The 26,748-nt window shown below is 43.4% G+C and overlaps 2 protein-coding genes across 4 annotated transcripts in view; one reads left to right on the top strand and one right to left on the bottom strand.

Annotated features, from left to right (window-relative positions):
* The window catches only part of ZFYVE21 (zinc finger FYVE-type containing 21), a 66,165-nt gene extending 44,140 nt beyond the window's left edge, over positions 1 to 22,025 (bottom strand). The window contains 3 exon segments of the mRNA XM_033952246.1: positions 4,589 to 4,757; positions 13,509 to 13,559; positions 21,806 to 22,025. Coding sequence (XP_033808137.1) covers positions 4,589 to 4,757; positions 13,509 to 13,559; positions 21,806 to 21,931 — 346 coding nt within the window. The 5' untranslated portion in view covers positions 21,932 to 22,025.
* Positions 22,026 to 22,172: 147 nt separating this feature from the next.
* XRCC3 (X-ray repair cross complementing 3) overlaps positions 22,173 to 26,748 on the top strand; it is a 65,831-nt gene continuing 61,255 nt past the window's right edge. The window contains exon 1 of one of the 3 annotated variants that reach the window (XM_033952245.1): positions 22,173 to 22,395. The gene's annotated coding sequence lies outside the window, so the exon portion shown is untranslated. The remainder of the gene's footprint in view (positions 22,396 to 26,748) is intronic. The other 2 variants (XM_033952243.1, XM_033952242.1) reach the window with 2 other exon arrangements.

Consider the following 26,748-nt stretch of genomic DNA (forward strand, 5'->3'; position numbering starts at 1 on the left):
TTGAATAGTTTTATACCGCATAAGCCTTGAATAGTTATATATATAGTTTTATTTTATTAAAATATAAAAAAAGAAACAATATTCTGTACAATTGTCATTTTATAAATCAGAGTTCTGGCTGCTGAACTAGAGGAAGAGATATTCAGCTGTCAGGGCTTTGTTTATAAATGTTTATCAAAACAGCTGCAAAACTACTTTATCCTAAAGAAAAAAAAAAGAAAGAAATATAATTTTTTTTTCTACCTTTGTTGTCTGGTTTCTATTTTCCTCATCTTCTCGTCATTCTCTTCCATCCATCCACTGTCTGTCTTCTCTGTGCCTCTTCCATATGGCATCTGCTCTTTCTATGCCTCTACCAGAAACTCTCTACCTCTCCCTTCCATCTCTCTCCCCCCTCCCCCCATTGGTCTGGCACCCATCTTCTTCCCTCCGCTCTTCTCATGGTCTGGCATCTGTCTTCTTCTCGTCTATCTCTTACTCACTCCCCCAGGTGGATTTTAGCATCTCTCCCCTCTTTTCCTCCCTTAAGATCTGATATCTGTCTCCTCTCTCTTCCCCAATGCTCTGGTATCTCTCTCTCCTCTCCCTTCCTTTTCTTTTTGGCTCTTCCTTCTAACTCTTATAAGAACATAAGAACTGCCATCTCCGGATCAGACCCATGGTCCATCGAGTCCGGCGATCCGCACACGCGGAGGCCCAGTCAGGTATACACCTGATGTAGTTTTAATTACCCATATCCCTCTATGCCTCTCGTAAGGAGATGTGCATCTAATTTGCCTTTGAATCCTAGCACAGTGGATTCCTTAATAACCTCCTTTGGAAGAGCATTCCAGGCGTCCACCACTCGCTGCGTGAAGCAGAACTTCCTGACATTTGTCATGGACTTGTCCCCCCTTAGCTTCAAACCATGTCCTCTTGTCCGTGTCACGTTGGACAATGTAAATTTGTTTTTGTGCTCTATTTTATCGATGTCTTTCAGTATTTTGAACGTCTCTATCATGTCCCCTCGCAGCCTCCTCTTCTCAAGGGAGAACAGTCCCAGTTTCTTGAGTCGTTCCTCATATTCCAAGTTCTCCATACCTCTTATTAGCTTCGTTGCTCGTCTCTGCACCCTCTCCAGCAGTTTTATATCCTTCTTTAGGTTGGGAGACCAATGTTGGACACAGTATTCCAAATGTGGTCTGACCATTGCTCTATAAACGGCATTATGACTTTCTCCGATCTACTCGTGATTCCTTTCTTTATCATGCCTAACATTCTGTTTGCTTTCTTTGCCGCTGCCGCACATTGTGCCGACGGCTTCAGGGTCCTATCTATCAGTACACCCAGGTCCTTTTCTTGTTCGCTCTTACCCAGAGTTGCGCCTGACATTCTATACTCGTGTTCCTTATTCTTACTACCTAAATGCATTACTTTGCATTTCTCCACGTTGAACTTCATCTGCCATTGCTCTGCCCATTTCTCTAACAGATTACAAGTCGCTCTGGAGTTCCTCGCTATCCTCCTGCGATCTGATTGCCCAGCATAGCTTTGTGTTGTCTGCAAACTTAATGATCTCACTGGATATTCCGTCTTCCAGGTCATTGATATAAATATTAAATAGGATCGGCCCAAGTACCGAGCCCTGGGGCACACCACTAGTCACTTTCTCCCAGTCTGAGAACTTCCCATTTATGCCCGCAAGGCTCACCCCTCTCTCCTATCCTTTTCAACATCTACATGTTCTCTCTGAAACTCCTCCATCTATCCCCCCTAGAAACTCTCTACACCTATGCCGACGACATCCTCATCCTCCTCGAGACCGACTCGAACCTCACTAACCTCGCTGAGAACATATCCGCATGTATAATGAACCTCCAATCCTGGGCCCAATCTGTACAAATGAAACTGAATGAGTCCAAAACAAAATTACTTTGGCTCGGCCCAATATTAGATCATTTACCCACCTCCATCCCATTATCTTCCGGCCCCACTCTTCAGTTTGAGTTTTCAAGCAAAGTCCTGGGCATCATCATAGACTCTTCTCTTTCCTTCAATGACCACCTCAACTCCTTGGTAAAAAAATGCTTTTTTAGCCTTCATATGCTGAGGAAAGTGAGATCCTGCTTTCATCATTCTCACTTCGCCATCCTTGTTCAATCCATCATCCTCTCTAGATAGGATTATTGCAACTCCATCTATATAAACCTAACTAAGAAAAACCTCCATAGACTTCAGCTAATTCAGAATGCCGCGGCTAAGCTTATTTTCGCAAAAGGCAAGTTCGACCATGTCTCTCCACTCCTGTCCAAGCTTCACTGGCTTCCAGTACACTCCAGAGTCCTCTTTAAATGTGCCTGTTTAGCCTTCAAGATCCTACACGGCATCCTTCCTCCCGTTATTCCCCTCCTTTGGAACTCCTCAAACCCTAACTCCACCAGATCCTCCCAAAAATTGAAACTATCATTCCCTTCTACAAAAGGTATATCCCGCGCAGGAAAACTAGGAACATCCCTCCCCTTTAGAACCACAGAACTCTGCAACAACCTCACAGTCCCTTCAGAAATTCAAGCTCCCTCCAATTCTTCCGCAAACACCTGAAAATTTGGCTCTTTTCAAAAATCTAACACCTCCCGCTCTCTGGTACCCTGGCCCCTCTCTATCCTCTTAGTTCCTTTCCTATAACTCTTCATTGGAGTTCCTTTTTATCCTAACCCTGTAAACCGTGCCGAGCTCTACGCTTGGTATACGCGGTATACAAACCTAAGGTTTAGTTTAGTTTAACACTTCTCACAAGTCCCACATGACTACCCCAAAACTTCTCCTCTGACACAAGCTACCCAGGTGGAAACAGGAAATGCATCTGTGCATCCTTTCTTTAGCATGATAAAATATATAGAGTATCTACCTGAATCCACATGGTCAAGTGCCACCGGCTCTATAGCTTGAATATCCAACAAGCGCTGAACAGTGGCTTGAACCTTGAGTGCTTTGTTTGGGCGACCTGCAGGATATTCTGCAAACCAATATGTCAGAGGGTGGGCAAATTCCCTCAACCAGAGAGAACACCAACACCATCCCTGGCATGTGTGATCTTTCTATTTTGCACAGTATAAAAGGAAATTATATTTCTGTTTCTTTGGTGTTTTACTACATGCAAGGTGTGGCTTCTTGGGATTTTGGTTTAATTTATATTTATCATTTTTAGTCAACTATTATATATTTGGCATTTGTGTTCTCTGTACGTGACTAAGGTATTCTGTTAGCATGAATTTTCTATGTAGCATTCTATAGTAATTTGCCTTGTTTAGTTTCCCCGATGTAGTGGAGGGGATATTTGTGAGGGGAAGGGGAAACAAGAGGCTTTGATGATCCTTGTTCTATATATTGTTTGTGATTTATAAAATGACAGTTGCACAGAATATTGTCTTTTTATACTTTAAAAAAATGATTTAGATATAAAATCATAACTGTTTGAGGTTTGTGCAGATGGGATCAGACAGTTCGCTGGGACAGGGACAAATTTTGTCCCTGTGTCATTCTCTAGCCACAGAAGAAAAAGATCTGGATGTCATTGTAGACACTATGCTGAAATTTGCTATCCAGTGTGTAGCCTTAAAAGCATCAAGATGCTAGGAATTATTAAGTAAGGGATGGTAAATAAGACCATGAATATTATAATGCCTCTATTTCTCCATGGTGCAACCTCACCTTAAGTATTGCCTTCAGTTCTTGTTGCCATATCTCAAAAAAGATGTAGTGGAATTAGAAAAGGTTCAAAGAACAACCAAAATGATAAAACGGATGGAATGCCTTTTGTACAAGGAAAGGCTAAAGAGTTGAGGGCTTTTCAGCTTGGAAAAGAGACGGTTGAGAGAAGATATGTTTGAGGTCTACAAAATCCTGAGTGGTGTAGCATGGAAGGAAGTGAATTGGGGTTTTTTTTTCACACTTTCAAAAAGAACAGAGACCAAGGAACATTTGAAATTACATGGAAGTATTTTTAAAAACAAATAAAAGGAATTTTTTTTTTCTTCAGTTAAGTTCTGGCACTTGTTGTCAGAGGATATGGTAACAGCAGTTAGTGTGTCTGAGTTTAAAACAGGTTTGGAGAAGTCCCTGGAGGAAAAGTCCATAGTTTTCTATTGAGACAGACATGGGGGAAGCCACTGCTTGCTACTATTTGCTAGGTTTCTGAATTGGCCACTGTGGAAACAGGATATCTAGGCTAGATGGACCATTGGTCCGATTCAGTATGACTATTCTTATGTTCTCATCAAATGCTATCTAAGAATGAATAAAAGCGATACGTTCTTTAAAGTGCAATTTGATTTGCTACAGAAAACTCAAATTCCTCAAATCCTAGAATCAGATTTGATTCTAAGATTTGAGGAATTTGAGTTTTCTGTAGCAAACCAAATTGCACTTTAAAGAACGTATCGCTTTTATTCATTCTTAGACTTAATTTAAAATTAAAATTTAATAAATTATCTGAGTTGGGTTGAAAATGAGCAACTCTAGTCAAAGCACAATGTAATATTCAATACAGTTTCAAAATAAAAAGCTTATGCCACTGTGAACCGAAGGAAGATGCAGGAATTCTACGCACCATTCAAAAGCACTTTCAGCTGCTTGTCGTAGAACTCTGTCTCCTTCTGCGAAATGAGCGCACATTCAGCACACTGACGCACAGGGTCAACAAAGCACATCCGAGGCAGAGGCACTTTCTTACTGCAGCACTTGTCACAGAAGCACCTCCCACATCTTCGGCAGTGGTGCTGGCCACACAAAGCACAATGGCAGTGTGTTAAACTAACAGGTTCTTCACAAGAGAGAAAGTGCTATAACACATTAGCAACATCTACAGCTACAAAGGGTGGCACATGAAAAAACAGAGAGGCATCTTATTCAGTGCTCTAGATATCACAGTTTCCCAGTTCCACATGGAGATTTCTACATACATTTATGGTATTTTTTTTTTTTAATTTAGAAATCAATAAACAGACAAATAACGGTACAATTTGTCTTAACAGTATGAAATCCCACTTATAAATACCCCTTCCCGACCCACACCCTACTATTTCCAGAACAAAGTATTGATACATAATCATTTTATATTAGTGCCAATAACAATAATTCCATACAGACCAAAAATTTCAAAGAACTGCAAACACGCACTTGATATCTTTACTAATTTGTCTGTGCAAAGATCTACAGCTAAGGAAACCACACCACCACTAGATTTCAAAATATTGTACTCTATAACCCCCCCCTATCCTTCTCACCTCACCAACCCATGAGAATCCCTTCTGGGTCCTACGGTAGTTATACAAAATAAGTAATTTCCTAAACTCCCAAGTTATAGTTCTAAATACACTTAAATATAATGAAACAAAGTTCTTTTCAAGCCTTTTACAGGAGGTCAAAATGCAGCTTTATGCAGCTAAATGCTGGGAAGTCTGATTTAGCATTTTTTCTAATTAAAAAATGCTAGACTAAGGGACATCAAACCTTGCCTTTCCAGCAAGCCAAATTCTACATGACAATATAGTGATCACCGTTTAACAAAAGCACTAGATTCAATAGTTGCAATATTATGTCATTTCTACTGTACAACCTTTTAAGTTACAGATGCGATATCCCCCTACACAGCAACCTGTTTTGTTTTACAGCAAAGGAAGCAATCAGGGCAATAAGAAAAAATGCCCCTGACATGACACAAAGGAGACCAAAATCTGAGTTTTCTGTTAGTTCTTTATCTGGCCTCTGTCAAGAGATAGGCAATGGTCCATAAAATGCATCCATTTCCATTCATTTCCTCCTTGGAGACTAACACGTCAATAATTATCCTTGTAGCTAGGATTGCTATGAAGGAAAGAACTCAGAGGTCCTTTTACTGAAGTGTGGTAAAAACTGTACATTTTGTACAAAATTAATGGGTGGTAATTAGTGTTGCCTGATGTCAGGGAAAAAAATTTTCCGATTCAATTCAGCCTATTGAATTGCTTTTTCAATTCAATTTTCCTGCTTAATCGGATGTTTTTTTCAAACATCCTGGCAGGTTTATTTTGTAGCCTCTTCACTTACCCCTCACCCCCCTTTGCCCTCTCCAACCCCACACCTGCGCTGTGGTGTAAACAAAATAAACAAAAAATACTTTTTCCCTCTCTGTTAGATCTTAGCTCATATTCGCTGTCTAACACCAGCTCTGGCAGGATACACAAAATAGAAAATAAAATTATTTTTTTCTATCTTTTGTTGTCTGGTCATTTTATTATTCAAATCATGTTAGTCCTAGGCTCTGATTTCTGTTTGTCTTATGTTAACTTGCTCATCAGGGTCTCCTGCCCATGTGTCGCTTTCTTCTTTCTCCATGCTCACCATCCATCATCTTCCATCTCTTTACCTTCCCTTCCATGCCATATCCAACATTTCTTTCCCACCCTCATCTCTCTTCTCCCTTCATTGTGTCCTGGGGCAAACGTCTCTATTCCCCTCCATGCAGCATCTCTCCCTTCCTCCCCTCCATTATAATGTGAAATGTTTATTTTTTTTTCTCCCTATGCACCATCTCTCCCTGCCCTCCACCCTATGTCCAAAATTTCTCCCTCTCTCTTCTCCATGCATGTCTCACTTTCACCCTTTTCTACCTTTTTGTTGAACTCTCTTCCTCTCCTCCATCCCGTGTCCAACAATTCTTCCTCTCTCCCCCCATGTGCAGCAGTTTTCCATCTCTCCCTCCCATTTTCCTATGCAGCAGTTTTCGGTCCCTCCCTCCCTTTCCCCTGCGCAGCCGCTTTCTGTCCTTCCCTCCCATCCCCCTGTGTAGCACTTCTCAATCAACCCCCCACCCTCCAGCATGAGATCTGCCATATTGTCGGGTCTCTGTGGCAGTGGACGGCCAGCAGTGTCAGGCTCTGAACATGCTGTTTGCAGCCTGCCCTCCAGGGTTTTCCTCTGCCGCATCATCAGTGATGCAGCAGCGGGAAGGCCCCGGCAGGGCAGACCACAAGCAGCCTGTCCAGAGCCTGTCTCTGCTGGTCGTAGGCAGAAAAACTTTCGTGGCTATAAGCAGGCTCACTCTACAAAATATACTTATGTTTAAATCCAAAACATGAGGAACAACGCATTTCTAATCCGTGCACAAAAAAGTAGCACATGAAATTATCTGTCATGAGCCAGCCTACGACTGTTTTGTAGCCTAGATGCTACTTCTTCAGGGCCATCCTCATGCCAATATCACCATAACAGTTCAATGTGGGACACAGAGGATTTGCACATTGAACTGTTATGGTGTTATTGGTGCGCTGGTAGGGCTAGTCTCAGTTAGGGTGCTGGTCTTAGACCAGAGGGCCGCCGCGTAAGTGGACTGCTGGGCATGATGGACCACTGGCCTGACTCAGCAGTGGCAATTCTTATGTTGCATGATGAGGGGCTTCTGAAAATGCTAAATTATATGTTTATATTTAATACAATGATGGTTCATGGTCAGTTTTTCCCCCTCTTTAATAATGTAGCCTAGGACAAATTAACTGCTACTGTACAACATTAGCAGAGTATTTTTCCTTTTTCCATATAATTTGGTATATAAAGATGGATAGGACTTGATATACCACATTTTCTGTGTGGTTTTTATACAATCAATGGGGTGTACTTATTTTGTATCTGGGAAATTAAGTGTTAAGTGACTTGCCCAGAGTCACAAGGAGATGCAGTGGGAAGCGAACTCACAACCTCAGGGTGCTGAGGCAGCTGCTCTAACCACTAGGCTATTCCTCTACTCCCACTATAAGGTTTATTCTTTTTTTCTTGCCTGACCACTATACTGAACAAGACTATCCCCACCCCCCACACACACTCTTTACTCCCTGACATAAGCTCTAAGGGGACTCCATCTCACACCTCACCTCAGGCATCAGACTGTACTGAGCAATCAATGGTAGGAAGTTATACTCAAAATGCTAACTAGAATGCAATAATTTGTAAACAGAGTCATCCAATACTTACAATTAACATTTCTATTATATTCTTAAAAGAACATAAACATTGCCTCTGCTGGGTCAGACCATGAGTCCATCAGCCCAGCAGTCTGCTCCCGCGGCAGCCCCCCCAGGTCCATGATCTGTAAGTGATCTTTTACGTAAAACATGTTATTCCCTAACCGTTAAATATCCCGAATAGTAGTAACCCTCTAACTATACCCTTCAATCCCCTTTTCCTTCAGGAAATCATCTAATCTCATTTTGAAAAAAGATAATTCTGTGGTACTAATTTCAATCAGGCCATAGTATGACCAGGTCAGATATCGCAACAAATTTACGCTCAGAAGAGAAACAGGTAGTAGGGGTTCTCAGTTTTTTAAGCCATGCTACCACTTCCCTCTCCATTTTCTTCTTTAATATTTTGTCATAACACACTTCCCCCCCACATCTAAAAAAAAAAAAAAAAATTGTGTAAACGTAACTTGTGTTGAGTGCTAGTGTAGGGAAATATGAAATATAAACAAACTGCAATATAATATTTTGCAAGTAGTTATAATCAACTCAAACATCTTGCACCATTCATTCCTTCAATCTACCTCCCCCAATCTAAGAAGCAATATCAATGCAGTTTCTCAAAGAAGTTAATCGCTCATTACTGATTTGGGATTCTTATTTGTTCCACTAGAGTTTCTGGCTCTTATTTTACTTTGCCAAAAATGCCAAGCCACTGCTGCTTTTAAATCTTATGAGCTGATGGTCTCTCTTGAAAGAGTTTTTAGGGTTGGGGGAGGGGGATGCTGCACGTTCCAACAGATTAATTAATTGCTGAACAGGAGCTCACATTTTAGTTGTGCTGCACCTCAGTCTTCTACTTGCTGGAAAGTTCATTTCTGCAGTGTGTACGAAAATACTTGCGTTTCCACGAAAATGAGACCAACCCCGACAATATGCCCTAGCATGATTTTCGGGGTAGGTCTTAATATAAGCTCTATCCCAAAAATAAGCCCTAGTTGAAGCGCTGGATTCACAGGTAGCAGCGCTTCCACCCCCCGTGCACCCTCTCCCTGCCAACCTTCCATCTCTCCCTCCCAACGCTGACCGTGAGACTGACATACCATTACCTTCTTCCAAAAGGCAGCATCGTGGCAGCAAATCTAAACACGCTGCTTCGTGCCTTCTCCCACCGGGGCATTTCTCTGCTGCATCACTGATGATGTCATCAGAAATGCAGCACAGCAACGCCCCAGTGGTAGAAGACCCAAAGCAGCCCGTTTAGATTGCTGCCACAACGCTGCCTTTTGTGGAAGAAGGTAATGGTATGTCGGTCTTGCAGTCGGCGTGGGGAGAGAGAGATGAAAGGGGAGGGAGAGCTGAAAGGGTCAGCTGGGGTTCGGCTGAGTGGCGAGGGGGGGGGAGGGAGATAGAAAGATGTGGGTTTGTGATTAGGCATTGTTTCCCCGAAAATAAGACCTAGTGGGTTTTTTGGGCCCCAAATTAATATAAGACAGTGTCTTATTTTCAGGGAAATACGGTACTAGTATAAAGGCCATTTGTGTAATAAAATTGAAAGAGAACATTAATCTTTTTCTAGCTGATGCTCACAATTCATGCATCAATACTAAATAATTGTAATGTGAGTTCAGATCACATAAAAGGTCTTGTACTTCATTGAGTGGCAGAATATTAATATCACAAATCTATAGAAGAAAAAAAAACTCTGTTTAGTGGCTGAAAAGAAAATAATACAATAAAGCTCCTTTTATCCAAAAGACCCATTTTCCAAGAAACCATCCCTGTGTAAATCTTTAAGGAGAGAGGGAAGAATCAGAGTATGAATGGGCACAGTCTCTTACCCTCAAGCCTTGCATTGAAGAATGTTGGTGTAGAACAGGGATCTCAAAGTCCCTCCTTGAGGGCTGCAATCCAGTCGGGTTTTCAGGATTTCCCCAATGAATATGCATTGAAAGGAGTGCATGCACATAGATCTCATGCATATTCATTGGGGAAATCCTGAAAACCCGACTGGATTGCGGCCCTCAAGGAGGGACTTTGATACCCCTGGTGTAGAAGGACTGTGGTTAAGACACTAAAGAATGACATGGGATGATTTCCCACGGTTATCTGCGGGGACGGGGACAAATGTCATTCTTTACCTAGAACTTAAAAAAATATTTCAAAACAAAAAAACCCCAAGCAATTATGGTTCCCAGGCATTCGTCTTCATCCAGAAAAAAATATATTTTATTTAGAATTTGTGCATTGTATAGATACAGCAACCCAGTGCCTTAGCCTAATCCTACATGGCTCACAAGACATTTTTGCACAGTAGAGCACCATCCTTGTACATTTTAAAAGAGATTAGGTTTTTACCTTGATAATATCTTTTCCAGTAGAGAGGGATGGTATGCTGAACCATAGGTTAATCTATCTGTGCTCGCGAGCATACTGCAGAAGATGTCTATCACAGCTTTTCAACTCCCTCACCAACTCCACAGTCTCTGCTGTCCCCTTTAGTTCGTAACAAAGCTTGCAACAGCCTACAGAAGAAGATAGGAGAAGGAGGGGTACTGGTATTCCCCAAAATCAGGTGTCTGATCTGCTTAGATGAATCTAAAACAAACAATCACTGAATGAATAATAACGGAGTTACACATTAACAAGCCTCTGAGAGAAACAAAGAATCTAAGAAAATACAAAAAACAAATAGCCTGAACATTTATGGAGTTCAACTATTTCTCCTTTGTAATCCTATATGTTGTTGTTTTTGTTGGTGTAAGGTGCTATCGACTCATACTCGAGTCCTAGAGACTTGACGAATTGCGGATCTAAAAAGAAATTAGTTTTGTGCTAGTCCGGAAGGGTCTTCCAGCATCATCCCCTTGGTTGTTTTCAATGTGTTCAGCCATTTGGTTGCAGGTCACCCTTTTCGCTTGGTTCCTTCGATCTTCCCAAACATGATGTTCTTCTCCAGTGATCTCTCTCTTCTGATGGTGTGACCCAAGATAAGACAGTCGTAACTTCATCATTTGGGCTTCAAGTGACATAGCCAGTTTGATCTCTTCCAGAATCAATTTGTTAGTTCTTCTGGCGATCCACGGCATGCTTAAAATCTTTCTCCAGCACCAAAGCTCAAATGAGTCAATCTTCTTTCTGTCTTGTTTCCGTAGTGTCCAGTTTTTGCATCCCTAACTGACCACTGAGATAATAAATGCGTGGACAAGTCTGAACTTCGTTTGGAGTGTTATTTCTTAGCCTCTAAATACTTTGTCGAGAGCCTTCATTGAAGAGCGACCAAGTGCTATTCTGCGGAGTATTTCCTCCCTGCTAGATGCTTCTTTGTTTACAAAAGAGCCCAGGAGATTGAAATCCTTTACAACTTCTATTCTATCACCTTCAAGCTCAAAATGTTCATTTTCCATGTTCATAATCTTCGTCTTGTTTATCTTCAATTCTAATCCCATGTTATGGCTTTCGGCTTTGACTTTCCCCAGAAGATACAGCATGTCTTCTTTGCTGCCTGTGATGAGCGTTGTATCATCTGCATAGCGCAGGTTGTTTATATTTTGGCCAACAGACACTCTTCTTCCAAACAGAACTCAGCTGATAGAGAGCCTTTATGAAAATCAAGAAGCTGCAGTGAAAACTGAATACGGCAACCCTAATTGGTTTCCAATAAAATGTGGCGTCACCTTACCTGCTCAACCTGTATGGTGAAACCATCTTCAGAAAAGCAAATTTGGAAGACAGCATCTGTTTCAAAATTGGTGTAATCCTATATACAATCTGTTTAATCTGATAGTCTGACTGACAGAAAACTCTTAGCTATGTAGATGATCATTAAGCTCGAGACAGAAAGCAGGCACATCAGATACACTACTGGGCGGGGAGTTCAGCATGCCATCCCTATCTACTGCAAAAGATATTATCAATGCAAGAACCTAATCTCTTTTTCCAATGCAATAGGGATAGTATGCTGAACCTTAGGGATGTACCCTAAGCATTTCCCAAACTAAAGCAGGAGCGGTGGCCGGCCAGCAAGCAGCACTGTTGATCCTGCTTTAGGGGGCGAGGGTTAATCACTGAAATGGGAGGCCGATTTTTTTTTTTTCTTTTTTGGGGGGGGGGTTAAAATAGTATCAATTCACCCAATGTGAATCAATTCAAAATCGGGCAGCACTAAGTCCTCGGCTCTTACCACAACAGGCGCTTCTGACTCCTGTAGTGCACTAAACTCCATCCCCTGCCGACCTTCTAACCCCGCCCTGCCAGCACTCTGATTGGCCAGCATTCAAGAGGCGGATTAATTGGACGCCGGTCAGGAGGGGAAAAAAGAGAAGGGAAACCACATGGCTCTGCGATCGATTGGGTTTGCCTCAGCGATCGACGTATTGGGCACCCCTGTTCTAGGGCAATCATCCCCTGACAAAGGAAGTCTAGATGTACTTGGAGTCTGAGGCTTTGCTCCTTTTGTAATCAGATGATATCGGGCGTCTGGGCCAATCTGGTGCTACAAGAACTACCAGCCTATCATGGGTGTGGGGGAGGAAACACATACAGTAGCCCAGTCTCAACATGATTGGACCAGGGTGTCTAGCCCTGCAAATCCAGATTCACACCTTTGGCTGAACAACTGAATTGCTTTTTTGTTTGCAGTCACCATGAGGTTGAATGTCAGACAACCCCATTTGTCTCAAAATGGCCTGAACACTTTCAGAGACAGGGACCACTCTCCCGGGTCTAATGTCTGTCTGCTGCGATAATCCGTTTGAATATTGTCCACTCTGATCACATAAGCTGCAGAGATCGCCTATAGGTATGTTTCTGCCCAACAGAACAAGGCTTTCGCCGGCTGCTGGAGCGGAGCACTCCACTGTGCCACACACTTTTCCACTATTGATACCTAACAGCCTGCGCTGAAGCTCCTGACCAAGTCAAGGAAGCGAGCATGTGCTGAGGGCTCTGAACCCTGAGCTCCACAAATCTTCAGCAGGCTGGCTGCACAGGTCACCAGAGGATACACCTGCTAGCTGCAGGCTTAAACATCTGCTCCTCTCCAAGCAAGCAAAGCAGTCCCTTGAAACCATGCAAAAAGTCCGCGAACAAGCCAACCCCCCCCCCCCCCCCGCAAAAATATAAAGAAATAAATGGAGCAGATCAGATACCTTTGTGCTTGCCTACAGAGGGAAGAACTGAAAGGGGCTGCAGAGTCCGTGGAGTAGGAGTTGATAAGCTGTAATTGACATCTTCTGCAGTCAAGCTCGCAAGCACAGATGGATTACCTTATGTTCAGCATACCATCCCTATTGCACTGGAAATCCAGTAAATTTGGCAGCAGTGGAAACCATAGGCCCAGCACAAAGAGCCAAGAGACCCCCCACTTTAAAAAAAAACCCAACAAACCAGAGAAGACGAAGTGGGGAGAATTTCCATTATTCAAGAATCAATTCAGAATGACCTCAATACCAACGATTTTGGACACAGGTGTTGAACTTTACAAGGTAGCTAAAAGAAAAAACTGGAATTTCTTATTAAAAGCATTTTTCTGACCTTTCTTGTTATGAAGTCAAATTTCGTGTCACATTGCATGCAGCGGGAACACTGAAAATAAAAGAAGAATGTAAACATTTCAATGTTATTGTGTTATAACATACATTAAGGCTTTGAGTACAATTTTAGAGTAACAAGAATAAATACATTGTGCAATAAATATATTCTTATACCATCTCAAAATGGAAACATGGAGCCTGCCTATAAAAAATTACAGAAAATTTGAGGGAAATAAAGAGTAACGTGGAGATCTGGAACAAGAATTATCTGTCATGGTGAGGAAGAACAGTAGTGGCAAAACTAATGCCTTGCCTAGGCTATTGCGTCTTTTCCAGGTCCTACAACTAGGGTACTACAGTTTACAGGGACTTGAAAGTTGCAGAGGGAAATCTCTTCTTGTGTGGGAAGGGAAAAGACCTAGAGTTATGAGGAGTTGAGGACTATCTTCTATAGCAGCAGTCTTCATTAATTTTTAAGCTGGAGACACATTGGATTCTAATGAGCTGAAGGAGATCTGCTAAATGTTGAGCCATGGCACTGCTGATCAGGGTGTGTCAATGATATCCATCACCACAGCTCACTTTCAGACTTCACTGGGGTGTACCTTCAATGGTTGTGAGCATTTCTAAATGCATTTTCTTTTGTCTATTGAGAAATGCCTCGTCTTTCAAGCATGTACTCCTCTCCATCTACTTTTCCCTTTCTGACCTGAGCCTAGTTAGATAGGCAAAGTAGCAGAGAAAAAAAAGCCCAGAAAAACAATGAGGGCCAACACAGAGATCTCTGAGGGGGGGGGGGGGAGCTCCATTGGTTCCTGTGTCTTGCATTGAAACACACTGTTCTAAAGAGCCCAAGATTGGAAGGAGGTGGGGTGACAGCTTTCTGAAGGGATGGGATAAGGGAGTATTTGAATGATGAGCAGAGTAGGGCCTATATTGCTTTCATCAATTTGTGAAAGAACATAGTAAATGATGGCAGATGAATGGTCCATCCAGTCTGCCATGTAACCACAATTTCATTATTAGATTAAAATATATTTTTTCTTTGTTATTTCTGGGCCATAGACCTTAGAAGTCTACCCGGTACTGACCTTCAGTTTCCAGCTACTGGAGTTGCTGTTGAAGCTCACTCCAGCTTATTCAAACCATCTCATTTGCGGGATTCAGTCCATGACAGTTAATCCGTTCATATTCTAATCAGAAATCCTCTGTGTGTTCATCTCATGCTTTTTTGAATTCCATCACAGTTTTCCTCTCCACCACCTCCCTCAGGTCCTTTATTGTAAAAGTACCCCAAAGTGGAATAGTTTGGCAAAGCACCAATTAGGGAAACCTGGTGGGAAGGACAGTGACGCTCAACCACAAAAGATCTTATTTTTAGCACTGTTCCACTAGAGCAGTGTTTCTCAACCTTTTCAAGCCAAGTACTCCCTAAGCCTAACAAATACCAACCAAGTACCCCCGCCCAAACTCCACCCCAGACCAACTCAAACTCTACCCCAGACTTCACCCACATAATAATAATGTAATGCAATTTTTCATCCATTTTTCGTATACTGTACACACAATATACTGTTATTAATACATAATGGTAACCACAAAAAAAACACAAAGCACACTGTACACAGAAAATGTTAATCATCATTTATATTTGGGGGGGTTTCAAAGAGGTCAAGGCAGATGACTTTTTAAAATATGCAACGTTACCTCAGTAACAACTATAGAAAAATAAGCAAATATAGTGCAAAATATAAATAGAAGATATAAATTCTCAAAACTGACACATTTTGGTCACTAAATTGAAAATAAAATCATTTTTCCTACCTTTGTTATCAGGCGATTTCACAAGTCTCTGGTTGCACTACCTTCAGACTGTGCATCCAATATTTCTTTCTGCCTCCTGCATGTCTCCTCTCCTCCAGACCTCATTCCATTCCCAAACCAGCATCCCTCTCTGTCCCTCCATGAGTCCAACTTTTCTTCCTCTCTCCTCCACCCCTATTGGCAACATGTCTCCCTCTCTCTCTCTTTATCTGTCTTGAGAGATCCAAGCATCTCTCCTACCCCCTCTACTGCCACATCCAACATTTCTCCCTCTCTCATCCCCCAGATCATGTGCAGCATTTTTCACCACTGCCCACCAGCCCCATGCCCATTTCTCCTTCTATCACCTCTCTCCACCATGCCAAATCTCTCCCTCCATCACTACGCCCAACATTCCTCCCCCTTGCATCCCCTTCAATCTGTCCCTCTGTTCCCTCTCCACCACCATATCCAACATTTCTCCTCTCATCCTTCTCTCCCCATGCATCTCTACCTATGCCCAATTTCTTCCTTTCCCTTTCGATCACACACTGATGCCCAACAATTCCCCCTTTCTATTTCCTCCCTCCTGTCCCAAGTTAGTGCCCTCTTCCCTTCTGTATCCCAAGTTCATGCTCCTTCCTTCTATGTCGAGTTTGTGCACCCTCCCCCTCTCTGTCTTCCAGCCTTTAACCCAAAAGTAAGTTGCACCGTCCACACACCATCTGCCTTCCTCTCCTGAAGACAACCCACGCCAAAGCCTGTCTGCCCCCTGCTGAAGCCGCCACTGCAGATTCCTCCCTACCGCCCAACATGCTCCATCCACACATCTCCCCGCTGCTTGCCACCCGACATGCTCCATCCATCCTGAAGCTGTCGATTCCTCCCTGCCATCTGACACCCTACATACCCCCCACCTGCCACCTAACACGCTCCATCCATCCCCAACGCAACTCCGGGCAGGGATGAGCCAGGCGATTGCACACGGCCAGCCCATATCTCCTCCACTATTCCCTACAATCTGGTGTACACAGATGGACATTGACCAATGGCCACCAGTACAGCACTATTGATTTTACGGAGGTGGCCTTCATTCCCAACTGCTCAGGCAGACGTATATTATAGGCCACACCGTGGATGGGGTCTTGCCTTTTTTTCTCCATCATAGGCACCTGTATGGCCTGTGGCCACAGACTATTCTTTCCACCAGTATGTGGTTACTTCTCTTCCGGTAACTGAATGCCCTTCTTGCGGCTCCCTACTAGGCAGTGCTCCCTAACACATATGTAGCTCTGGCACTCTGCACTAAGTTCCAGGCTCGAGTGGGGCACCTCCTGCCTATTCAACTCATCTGGGCCCAGTTCCATCTATGCTGATAGCTTGTGCCTCCTTATGCCTTGTTGAGGCGAATCTTTTTAAGGGGAGCTTCTTGCCAACTCAGCATAGCCCATCTCTGGCTTAGCTCCATTTCTTGATGTGGCGTGAGATGACAAGCAAATCTGTCTCGGTTCCTTTCATTGGCTAGACTTCCTTGATGGAATGTGGAGCTGCATAGTCTTGGCTGGAGGAGCAGTATAGTCTTGGCTGTATGGGGCCCGGTTCCTTCAATGAAATGTGGAGCTTCATCTTCCGGGTTGCTCTAGGTTCCCGGGATTTATACTGTTCCATATCTGAATGTAAGCTGCAACTTTGGCTCTCTGTTTGCTCTGGCTCCATCTCAGGAGGCAGAGCTTCATCTGAGTGTAGAGCATGGCTCTGTTTGACTCTTTGGCAGCTCCATCTTTGCCTGTATAGCACTGTTCCATTTGGCCAACTGACATGGCTCTATCTTTGGCTGCGAAGCATGGCTCCATTTGGCTGTCTAACCTATCTCCATCTTTGGATGTAGAGCGTGGCTCCATTTGATTCTTTGACACGAATCTATCTTTGGTGCCAGAGCGAGACTCCACTTGCCTGTTTGAGAGTGGCTCCACTTGCCTGCTTGGTGCAACACCATCCTTGGTATCCAGAGTGGCTCTATTTGCTTGTTTGACACAGATCCTTCTTCAAATGGCATAATTGGCACAGCGCCCACTTTGGATGTGCAGGGTAGCCTCACTTTCCTGTTCAGCATAGCTCCCTCGTTGGATGGGTGCAAGGCTTCTCTTCCTTATCTGAGCTATCCTTCTATGTACTACATGGCTCTTCTTGCCTGCTTGGCACCGGTCCTTTTTCAGAGGTAGCATGCCGCTTTGGAAGCCTGCCTAGCGCATCCCCATCTTCAGTTTTGAAACGCCACTTTGGGTATCTGCCTAGCACATCATCTTTGGATGTGGAGCGCTGCTATGGATGCCTCCAACCATTGCTCCAATGGTTACCTTACATTCTGGAACGTTGCCCACCTCACTGCTGTAACCTTACGCAAACGCTTTCCTGTGTCTGCACGCAATTGGACTCCACCTCACAATTGCGGTCAGACGCAGGAATGCGCTTGCGTGAGGTTACAGTGACTGGACACTTGTGGAGTGGACAATTGCATACAGATCAAAGACCTCAAAATAGTACCTGGCAGGCCGTGAGTTTGAGACCGCTGCTTGATAGGAAAAGTGGGAGAAGGGAGATATGATAAGAGACATTTAAATACCTACATGGTGTAAATGCGCATGATTCGAGTCTCTGTCATTTGAAAGGAAGCTCTGGAATGAGAAGGCATAGGATGAAGTTAAGAGGTGATAGGTTTAGGAGTAATCTAAGGAAATGCTTTTTTTGGATTCATTATAGTTGTCCTTTATCTTTATTATCTATTTTTTTTAGCACACACATCCAGGGGGCGGGAGGGGGGTATTTCTTTTGTATGGTTCTGTTCCCTTATGAAAATGTTGGTTGGATGGGGGAGTTTTACTGTTGTATGGATACTGATTGATTATAAGTGCATATAATAATAATAATAATAATTTTATTCTTATATACCGCCATACCCAGCGAGTTCTAGGCGGTTTACATTAAATTAGATTAGGATCCGTATAGACTTGTAGATTTACAACAAATTTATAGGATTTACAACAATGATTACTATTATTTGTATAGATATTGTATTGCATTTTGTTAGCTTTGAGAACTCAATAAAGATTTTTTTTAAAAAAGGAAATGCTTTTTTACAGAAAGGGTGGTAATGTGTGGAACAGTCTCCCGGAAGAAATGGTGGAGACAGAGATTGTGTCTGAATTCAAGATGTGGGAAAGGCATGTGGGATCATTTGGCCTTTATCTGCATCATGTTTCTATGTTACCTTTGTTTTGGTAGCCTGGTACCATTATCCTTGATCTCTGTGCCCAGTAATTATAAATTCCTCCCCTTTGCCAGAGAGGTAGATTCCTATAAGAGTCAAATATGGGATACCTAGATACCGTGTTTCCCTGAAAATAAGACCTACCCCCAAAATAAGCCCTAGTCACCGACATCAGCGCTTCTCCCCCGCCCCCCGAGTGTTCCATCTCTTCCTCCCATCCGAACCCCGACCGTGAGACCGAAATACCTGGTAACAAACAGCAGCGTCAGCAGCACAGAATGCATCGTGGCCTTCTCACGCCCAGGCAGTCTGTGTGCCACGTTGTTGATGACATCATCAGTGATACGTCAAAGGAACACCTAGGCGTGAGAAGGCCCGATGCAGCATGTGCTGCCATTTGTTACCAGGCATTTCGATGTCACACTCAGAGTTCGGGAGAGATGAAAGGGTCAGTGGGGGTGCGCAGGGTGGTCGGCAGCAGGGAGGGATGGAAGGGATAGGAAGATGCTGCACAGGCGGATGGGAAGAAGGGAAGGATAGAAGCTGCAAGGGGTTCTGCTGCACAGGGGGATGGGAGGGATAGGAAGATACTACACAAGGCGATGGGTGAGAGGGGAGGAAAGATACAGCACATGTGGGGAGAGAAAGGAAAGAGGAAGAATTGGGGTGAAGGAGAGGAAGGGAGAGATGATCATTGTACATGAAAAAAAATAAGACCTACTCCGAAAATAAGACCTAGTGCCTTTTTTGGGCCCAAAATTAATATAAGACAGTGTCTTATTTTGGGGGAAACACGGTAGTAGTGCTGCACAACTGTGGCTCCTCTTAACTCCTTCCAATGAGATTCCATAGATGAGAAGTATCCCCACACCTTCTCACTAAAGCAAGCCAGCAACGAGTTTCGAACCTGGGTCTTGCCCAAACCTCCGATTCCTTCCTCCTATAACAAGTGCTCATGATGTCTAACCTGGGTGGTATAGATAGGCTGAATTTGTAACTCTCTTAGGTTTCAGCTTTAGGCATAGGCAATGAAGGGACTCTCTCTCAGCATGTGTGGTCAGTGGCGGGAGAGATTCCAGAGACAATTTTTGCACCAAAAAACAATGCTTAAAATCATCTTTGGGGATGTAACTACTGTCACTAGCACACCCCTTCTGAAAATCCAAGAAACACCTTGACTTCTAATTGAGTATAATTCCAGAAACTGTCAGAAGCTTTGATATGTGAGCCCTTGACAGCTACTGGTGCCAGAAGGTCTGCAAAACTCTAAAATGCCCTTTGAAACTCTCTGCTCTAGTAGGTGCAGGAATCTCAAACAGAAAAAAAAGAGGTTAACAGTGCAACTCTAATTATTAGGGCTGCAGTAGCTGACCTCCCCCCCACAAAAAAACCCCACAAACAACCCACAGCACTAACAATGTACTTTTGCAAAACTGTCAGCTAAGAGAAACTGCCAACTATATCACAGGATAGGAACTGATAACTCTTAGGAACAGTCAGGAGAAATATGCACAAAGCACTACAATGTATATTTTCTCCTAATGCTACATATGTCCTCTAGTTTTACCACTTCTCTGTCTCTGGAGACAATTTGGGTTCTGAAATACTGCCTTTCTGTGGTACAATCAACAATTATTATACACAGGTACTTTCTGTCCCCAGTGGGTTCACAATCTATGGAAAGTTAAGTGACCTGCCCAGAGTCACAAGAGCTGTAGTGGGAAGTGAATCTAATCCCTCAGGTTCTCAGCTCACTGCACTAACCACTAGGCTTGCAGATTTTATTTAAGAGTGAGAGAGATATGTTAAGATGTATTTTATATGATGCAGTATAAGGCTTTCAGTAATGGATCAAATAAATTCTCAACCCAATAGTAAGTATAGGATTGGAGAAGAGGAAAGCAGGTAATCAAGCTTTATTTAGTATAATGATGTTTGTCATTGAGGCATCTTGTATGCCTTATGCAATTTTATATTTTGATGTATGATGGGTTTAGCTAGTATTTTGGCCTTAAATGATGTTTGCGACATGTATGTCATACGCAATTTGATTTTTAGATGTATGTATGTAGTTGGTTATAGTGCTTTCTTGATGTGATTTGTATAGTCAAAGAGAAAACTAAATTGTGAGAAATAGGCTTGATGTGTTTAAGTCACTAGCATAACTATAAATACCGACAACTGAAACCCTTCATTAGAAGTAGTACTTAGATTCTTGTGTGGAATAGTTATGCTTGGGGGATGGAGAGAATACCTCAACTGTTGACATAAAGTGCAGGCTGATAGACGATGCCAACGATCCTATATCACTTCAGACCATTCGCAGCCCGCTGGGCGATCGCACCCAGTTTCTTCCCATCACGGTTCGAGGACATCTTTGCCCCCTGACCCGAGGAGCCGTTTGTACCTCCTAAAGAGAAAGGCTACCGAGCTAAGCCTGCCTCAGCCACCGCCTTGTTCGCAGCTACACCAGTCGTTGTCTTTTTTGTTTTATTCTGGAGAGGAGGGGAGGGGGGGGATATTTGCTGACACTCTCTTCTTTCCCAGGTATTCGGTCGAAAAGGCATTGCCAAAAAAGGAAGAGGATCACGGGAAACCCCCAGCAAATGTTTATGCGTGGGGCATTATTAGTACGTATACATCTGTCACTAATAAACAGCATTCTCTAAAAGTTTCGGGCACACACATACAAAATCTGCAGCCAAACAGGAAAAAAAGGCTAAAAAACCTGGGCCGAAATGCCACTCTGGAAAACCGAAATACGCATTCGTTATTATGGACAGGAAGAGAACATAATAGGAACCGGAGAAAAGTCAATAGCAAGCAAAACCGCAAAAAAAAAAAAAAAGTTCATCGCCCGCTGAGCCAAAAAATACTACCTTGCACCGGTTCCCGCATTCTTCTGGAACTTCATGTTTACACCCCCCCCCCCCCATAGGTGTTTCTTTCTGTACTCCAGCACAATCACACGATTCGCTTAAACGTGAGAAGTCAACATTCCAAGGCAAGGACACCGCTAAGGTGGTCCATGTAAACTCCTTCACCCATAAGCGCACGAGGACATTGCACAGAAGGGATCACCATAGCAGCCCGCGGGGCGGGGCAGAGCGATTCCAGATCCTGAGTCCAAGCGTTCTCCGCACACGGGCAACAGACAGCTCCCGCCAGATGCACTGATGGAAGGATGAGGGCGGGGACAGCACGCGCCTCCGGCCCTCCTCACTCACCTCCTTGTCAGGTACCCACTGCGGCTCGTCCAAGCAGAAGGGACTGCCGAGCGCTCCGCTCTCGGAGACCATTCGCAGCCCGCTGGGCGATCGCACCAGTTTCTTCCCGTCACGGTCAGAGGACATCTTTGCCCCCTGACCCGAAGAGCCGCTTGCAGTTCCTAAAGAGAAAGGCTACCGAGCTTAAGACTGTCTCAGCCAATCCGACGCTCCACCGCCTCGTCGCAGCGCACGCCCCTCCCCCCTCTTATAATTGGCAGTAGTTTCGACCAATGGCTCGACGCTTTCTGGTTTCGAGTTTGGTGTGTGGGGCGTTTCGTACCGCACGTTGCAAGCCAATCCCGTTCCTCTAGGGTCACGGGAGGGGGGGGGAGCCGAGCGTACTCCTGATATGTTATCCGTGGAGCCAATAAGATGTTCATAAAAAAAGTGGGTTCTTTTTCCTAGCGTCAGTGTGAGTGAATATTCTGAACCAATCATCGAGCAGAGTGGGCTGTTTTTGCAGATTGTGATTGGACGGTTCCAAGGTGAGGAAAGCGCGCTGTCTGAACTGAACTGGTGTATGGAAGTCCGTGACCGTGAAGAGCGCGGTAAGGGAGAGAGAATGTAGTGTAAAGTTTTATTTGAAGTAGATTTAGGGTGTTTTATGAAGGTTCTGAGTCTCTATGTCAGTTTCTAAAAGATGGTCGCGGTTCCTAATGCGGCCGCAGGGGGTAGGGCTGCAAAGCGTTTTTTATGGGAAACGCTACTACTATTTATCATTCATATAGCGCTGAAAGCCGGTTGCAGTGCTTGTACATTTAAGCGCTACAGAACGGAAAGGGGAGGATTGGGACTTGTATACCACTACTATTAATTATTTCTATAGCGCTGCACATGGTCACAAAGAAGAAACAGTTCCTACTCGAAAGAGCTTACAATCTAAACAGACAAACAGGATGTCATGGATACAGTTAAGGGGAATGGTTATTTATTTATTAAATTTTTTAGCCCGTCCTCCAAAAGGAGCCTAGAACGGGTTACAAAGTACAGTGGTACCTTGGATTATGAGCATAATCCGTTCCAGGAGCATGCTCGTAATCCAAAATGTTCGTTTATCAAAGCAAAGTTCTCCATAGACAATAGTGGCAACAGCAAAGATTGGTTCCAGAACCTGGGGTCTGTACCTGTCGGGGCCGGGTGCTGCAGCGCCGTCTCCTCCGTCTGCCTCCTCCGTCCATCATCGGAAGAAGAACCCCACAGTGCCGCTTCGGGGGGGGGGGGGGAATGCGTGTAATGTCTGCCAGCTGCCGGAGAACCCCTCAGTGCCTTCAGAGGGATGCCTCCTCCATCCGCCAGCCAGCCCTCCAAGTCAGATGCCCCTCGCATGCTGGAGAGCCCCCACCTGAGCCCACGCAGCCAAGCGCTGCCCCACCCGCATGCTGCGCACGACACGCACAATGCCGATGATTGACGCTGTGCACGTCATATGCAATGCGCAGGCGGGACGGCACCCTGCTGTGCAGGCCCAGACAGAGGTCCTCCAACCTGCGGAAGGCACCCGACGTGGAAGGCTGGCCGGAAGACGGAAGAGGAATTCCCTGAAGCGGCGCTTCCTGGACTGTAAGTGCTCGTTTATCAGGGCAGTGCTCGGTTTGCGAGTCAAAAGTTTGCTGAGTGTTTTGCTCGTCTTGCAAAACACTCGCAAACCGGATTACTCGCAAACCGAGGTTCCACTGTACATCCATCATAATCCAGACAGAACAGAGATGACATAATTTACATAAATTACAATATAGACATGACAATAAAACATATGCACTAAGTAGCATCTGGTGAGATTAGGTGGCGTAGGTGTGTTGACTGAGTGACATTTCTGGGTGAATGACTTTAAGGCACTGGGTTAGTAAAGAGGAAGGTTTTCATGGCCTTCTTGAAGTTCCAGAGTCCATCTAATGATCTGACAGATGGGGGAAGGTGTGCCAAAGTTTGGGTATGACATGTGAGTAGGAGCGTTTGCGGGCTGTTTCAGTTTTGAGGGAGCGGCTAGGAGGTATGGTCAGTCGTTTTTCTCTTTGGGAAGTAGATTTGTAGTTTAGTTTTCATGTAGTACGGAATCGTTTCATGGAAGGTTTTGAAAGTAAGGACCAGGACCTTGAAGGTTAATCTGCTGGCTGGGATGGAGGGCAGAGGAATAGGATTTAGGATTGAAGGTTATATCAAAAAGGTGGGTTTTCAGTCTGCTTTTAAACAAGGGAAAGGGCTTGACGGACAAACTCGGGTAATTTATTCCAGGCATAGGGGGCAGCTAGATGAAAGGAACTAAGTATGGAATTGACCCGATTGTAGTTATACAACCACACTCAAAGAGGTTTACATACAGGTACTTAAAGCATTTTCCCTATCTGTCCCAGTGGGCTCACTAATGTACCTGGGACAGTGGAGGATTAAGCACCCCCCCTTTTACAAAACAATAGCACAGTTTTTATCACTGGCCACGGTGGTAACAAGTTCTGACGCTCATAGGAATCCTATGAACATCGAAGCTGTTACTGCCGCCACTGGTGCTAAAAACTGTGCTACGATTTTGTAAAAGGGGGATAATTGACTTGCCACGGGGTTTGAACCCATAATCTCAGGGTTCTGAGGCTGTAGCACTGACCACTACACTGCACTGTTTTCTGTTGATGCGGATTTCCACCTGTTTTCATTTTTTCCACTTTGCATGCAGGTAAGTTTCAGCTGTCCAGAAGAAGAGAGGCAGAGGGAGATATGATAGAAGTCTATAAAATATTGAGTGGAGTAGAAATAAGTGTGAATAACATTTACTCTTTCCAAAAATATAGTACAAGGACTAGGAGGCAGCAATAAAGCTACGAAAATATTTCATTTTTTATTTGATTTTCTATACTGTTCTCCCAGGGGAGCTCAGAACAGGTTACATAAATTTATTCAGTACTCAAACATTTTTCCCTGTCTGTCCTGGAGGGCTCATAATCAATGTAATGTACCTGGAGCAATTAAGTGACTTGCCCAGGGTCACAAGGAGCAGCATGGATTTGAACGCACAACCTCAGAGTAGCTTTAACCAAATTAGAGAAAATATTTCTTCAGGAATTTGTTGCCAGAGAATGTGGTAAAAACAGTTAGCTTAGTACAGTTAAAAAAAAAAAAGGTTTGGCTAATTTCCTAAAAGAAAAGTCCATAAGCTATTATTACGATGAACTGTAGAATAAGTAACAGACTGTTCAGGTCTTTATCTGCCGGCATTTACTATGCTACTCGTTTGGTAATTTGCAAAGTACTTGTGACCCAGATTGGCCACTTTTGGAAACAGGATACTGAGTTTGATGGACTTTTGATCTGTCTCAGTATGGCAGGGCTTATGTTATTAAGCATTACAAACTGGATGTGCTGGCCTGAGCCTGCTTATACTATGACAGAGCTGTTGTTCAGGAGATCTTGTCTTCCCCCCCCCCCCCCACACACACACACCTAAAGTGAGTTTCCTCTTGGTTATATACTAGTCATATAGGACTACAGATCCTGATAGGGCATGGCACTTGAATATTAAGCCCCCATCTTATATTGGAGTCAACTATTTTTGCTCCTTTTTGGGGGGAAAAATGGGGGTCTTGACTTATATTTGGATCGACTTATATTCGAGTATATATGGTAATAATAATAATAATTAGTATGGATTGAGAATGAACCCAGGTAAAAATGCATATGCTGTTATATCTGATTAGGCCACTGGCATCCGTGGAGACTCTAAAAGAGCTGATGGAATCCATGCAATTTTTAAGGCTTTTGCTTTTTAAAGCTAAGTTTTCACTGTTTTTCTTAGTAAAAGGCACAACTGGATCATATTTTTTGAGGAAGGCTGAATTTAAAGTATAAGTTTGCAAAAGGGTCCCCAGGACATACAGAACATACAGGATTGGTGCAGGTGCTGGATTCAGTTCTGAGTTGGGGGTCCAAATGTCAATACACTTACTACACAGTAAAGAACTCTTAACAGCTGTTTGAGTTCACAAAATAGGAAATTCTTAGTTTGATAGGTAATAAAACATTTTACAGGAAATTTTAACAGAAAAGTTCCACCAAAGGCAAGGATTCTTGGCCTTAATGCCAAGAACTCCTTTCTCCGCCTCTGGGATTTTTGAGCCATATCAGGAGATATACAAATTTTGGCTCCAAAAAAACTGATCATTTAAATGGCGAAAATACAAACACAGGATATATTCACGGTCGCTTTCCAAAGCTACCACCTCTAGTGAACTCTCCAAGAAGGTTGTCAAATCCATATCCCCCCCCCCCCTTTATCTCCTTGGATCTCATTAGGTAGAAGCATCCCCAAAACCTATTAGCTGTAGATAATTAACTAACCATCTCAATAGGGGAGATCATGGGAGATTTAGGAAAATTCAAAAGTCTCAAGTTATTCTTCTTAATGGGTTTTCAAAGCTCTCCATTTTTCTAGCCATATAAGTTCTTTCTTTTAACAGTCCAAACTCTGTTTCATTTTGGAGAGTTTTGTTTTCTGATTCTCTAGTTTTTCTTTTATTTGACCAATATCTACTTGAGGGTGTAGAAAGTAAATAACTTTTTCTATGTGATAACTGTATGGGAACATTTCCAACAGTGCACAGCCTTTGTACTTCCTATATGTAAATATTTGCATCTAATGTGCAATAAGTGCAAAATTTTACCATACTTTTAGCATACATTTTGTACAGAAAATTCACCTAAATTTAGGACTGCTGATAATTTGCTCCTTAATTTATGACTACCATTAATTTGCCTAGGTTTATGAGCCTAATGTAGGTACCTAGTATGAAAATCACTGCTAAGCTCCTTTTATTCTCCACTGTAAATCCTGCCTTGTTGCCACCCACTTTTTAGGTTATTAACTTTAGGAGTTTAGCTAAATTGTGAGCAGAGATTTAGGTACTTAGGGCTAT

This window comes from Geotrypetes seraphini, chromosome 7 (assembly GCF_902459505.1).
Source record: "Geotrypetes seraphini chromosome 7, aGeoSer1.1, whole genome shotgun sequence".
NCBI lineage: Eukaryota > Metazoa > Chordata > Amphibia > Gymnophiona > Dermophiidae > Geotrypetes > Geotrypetes seraphini.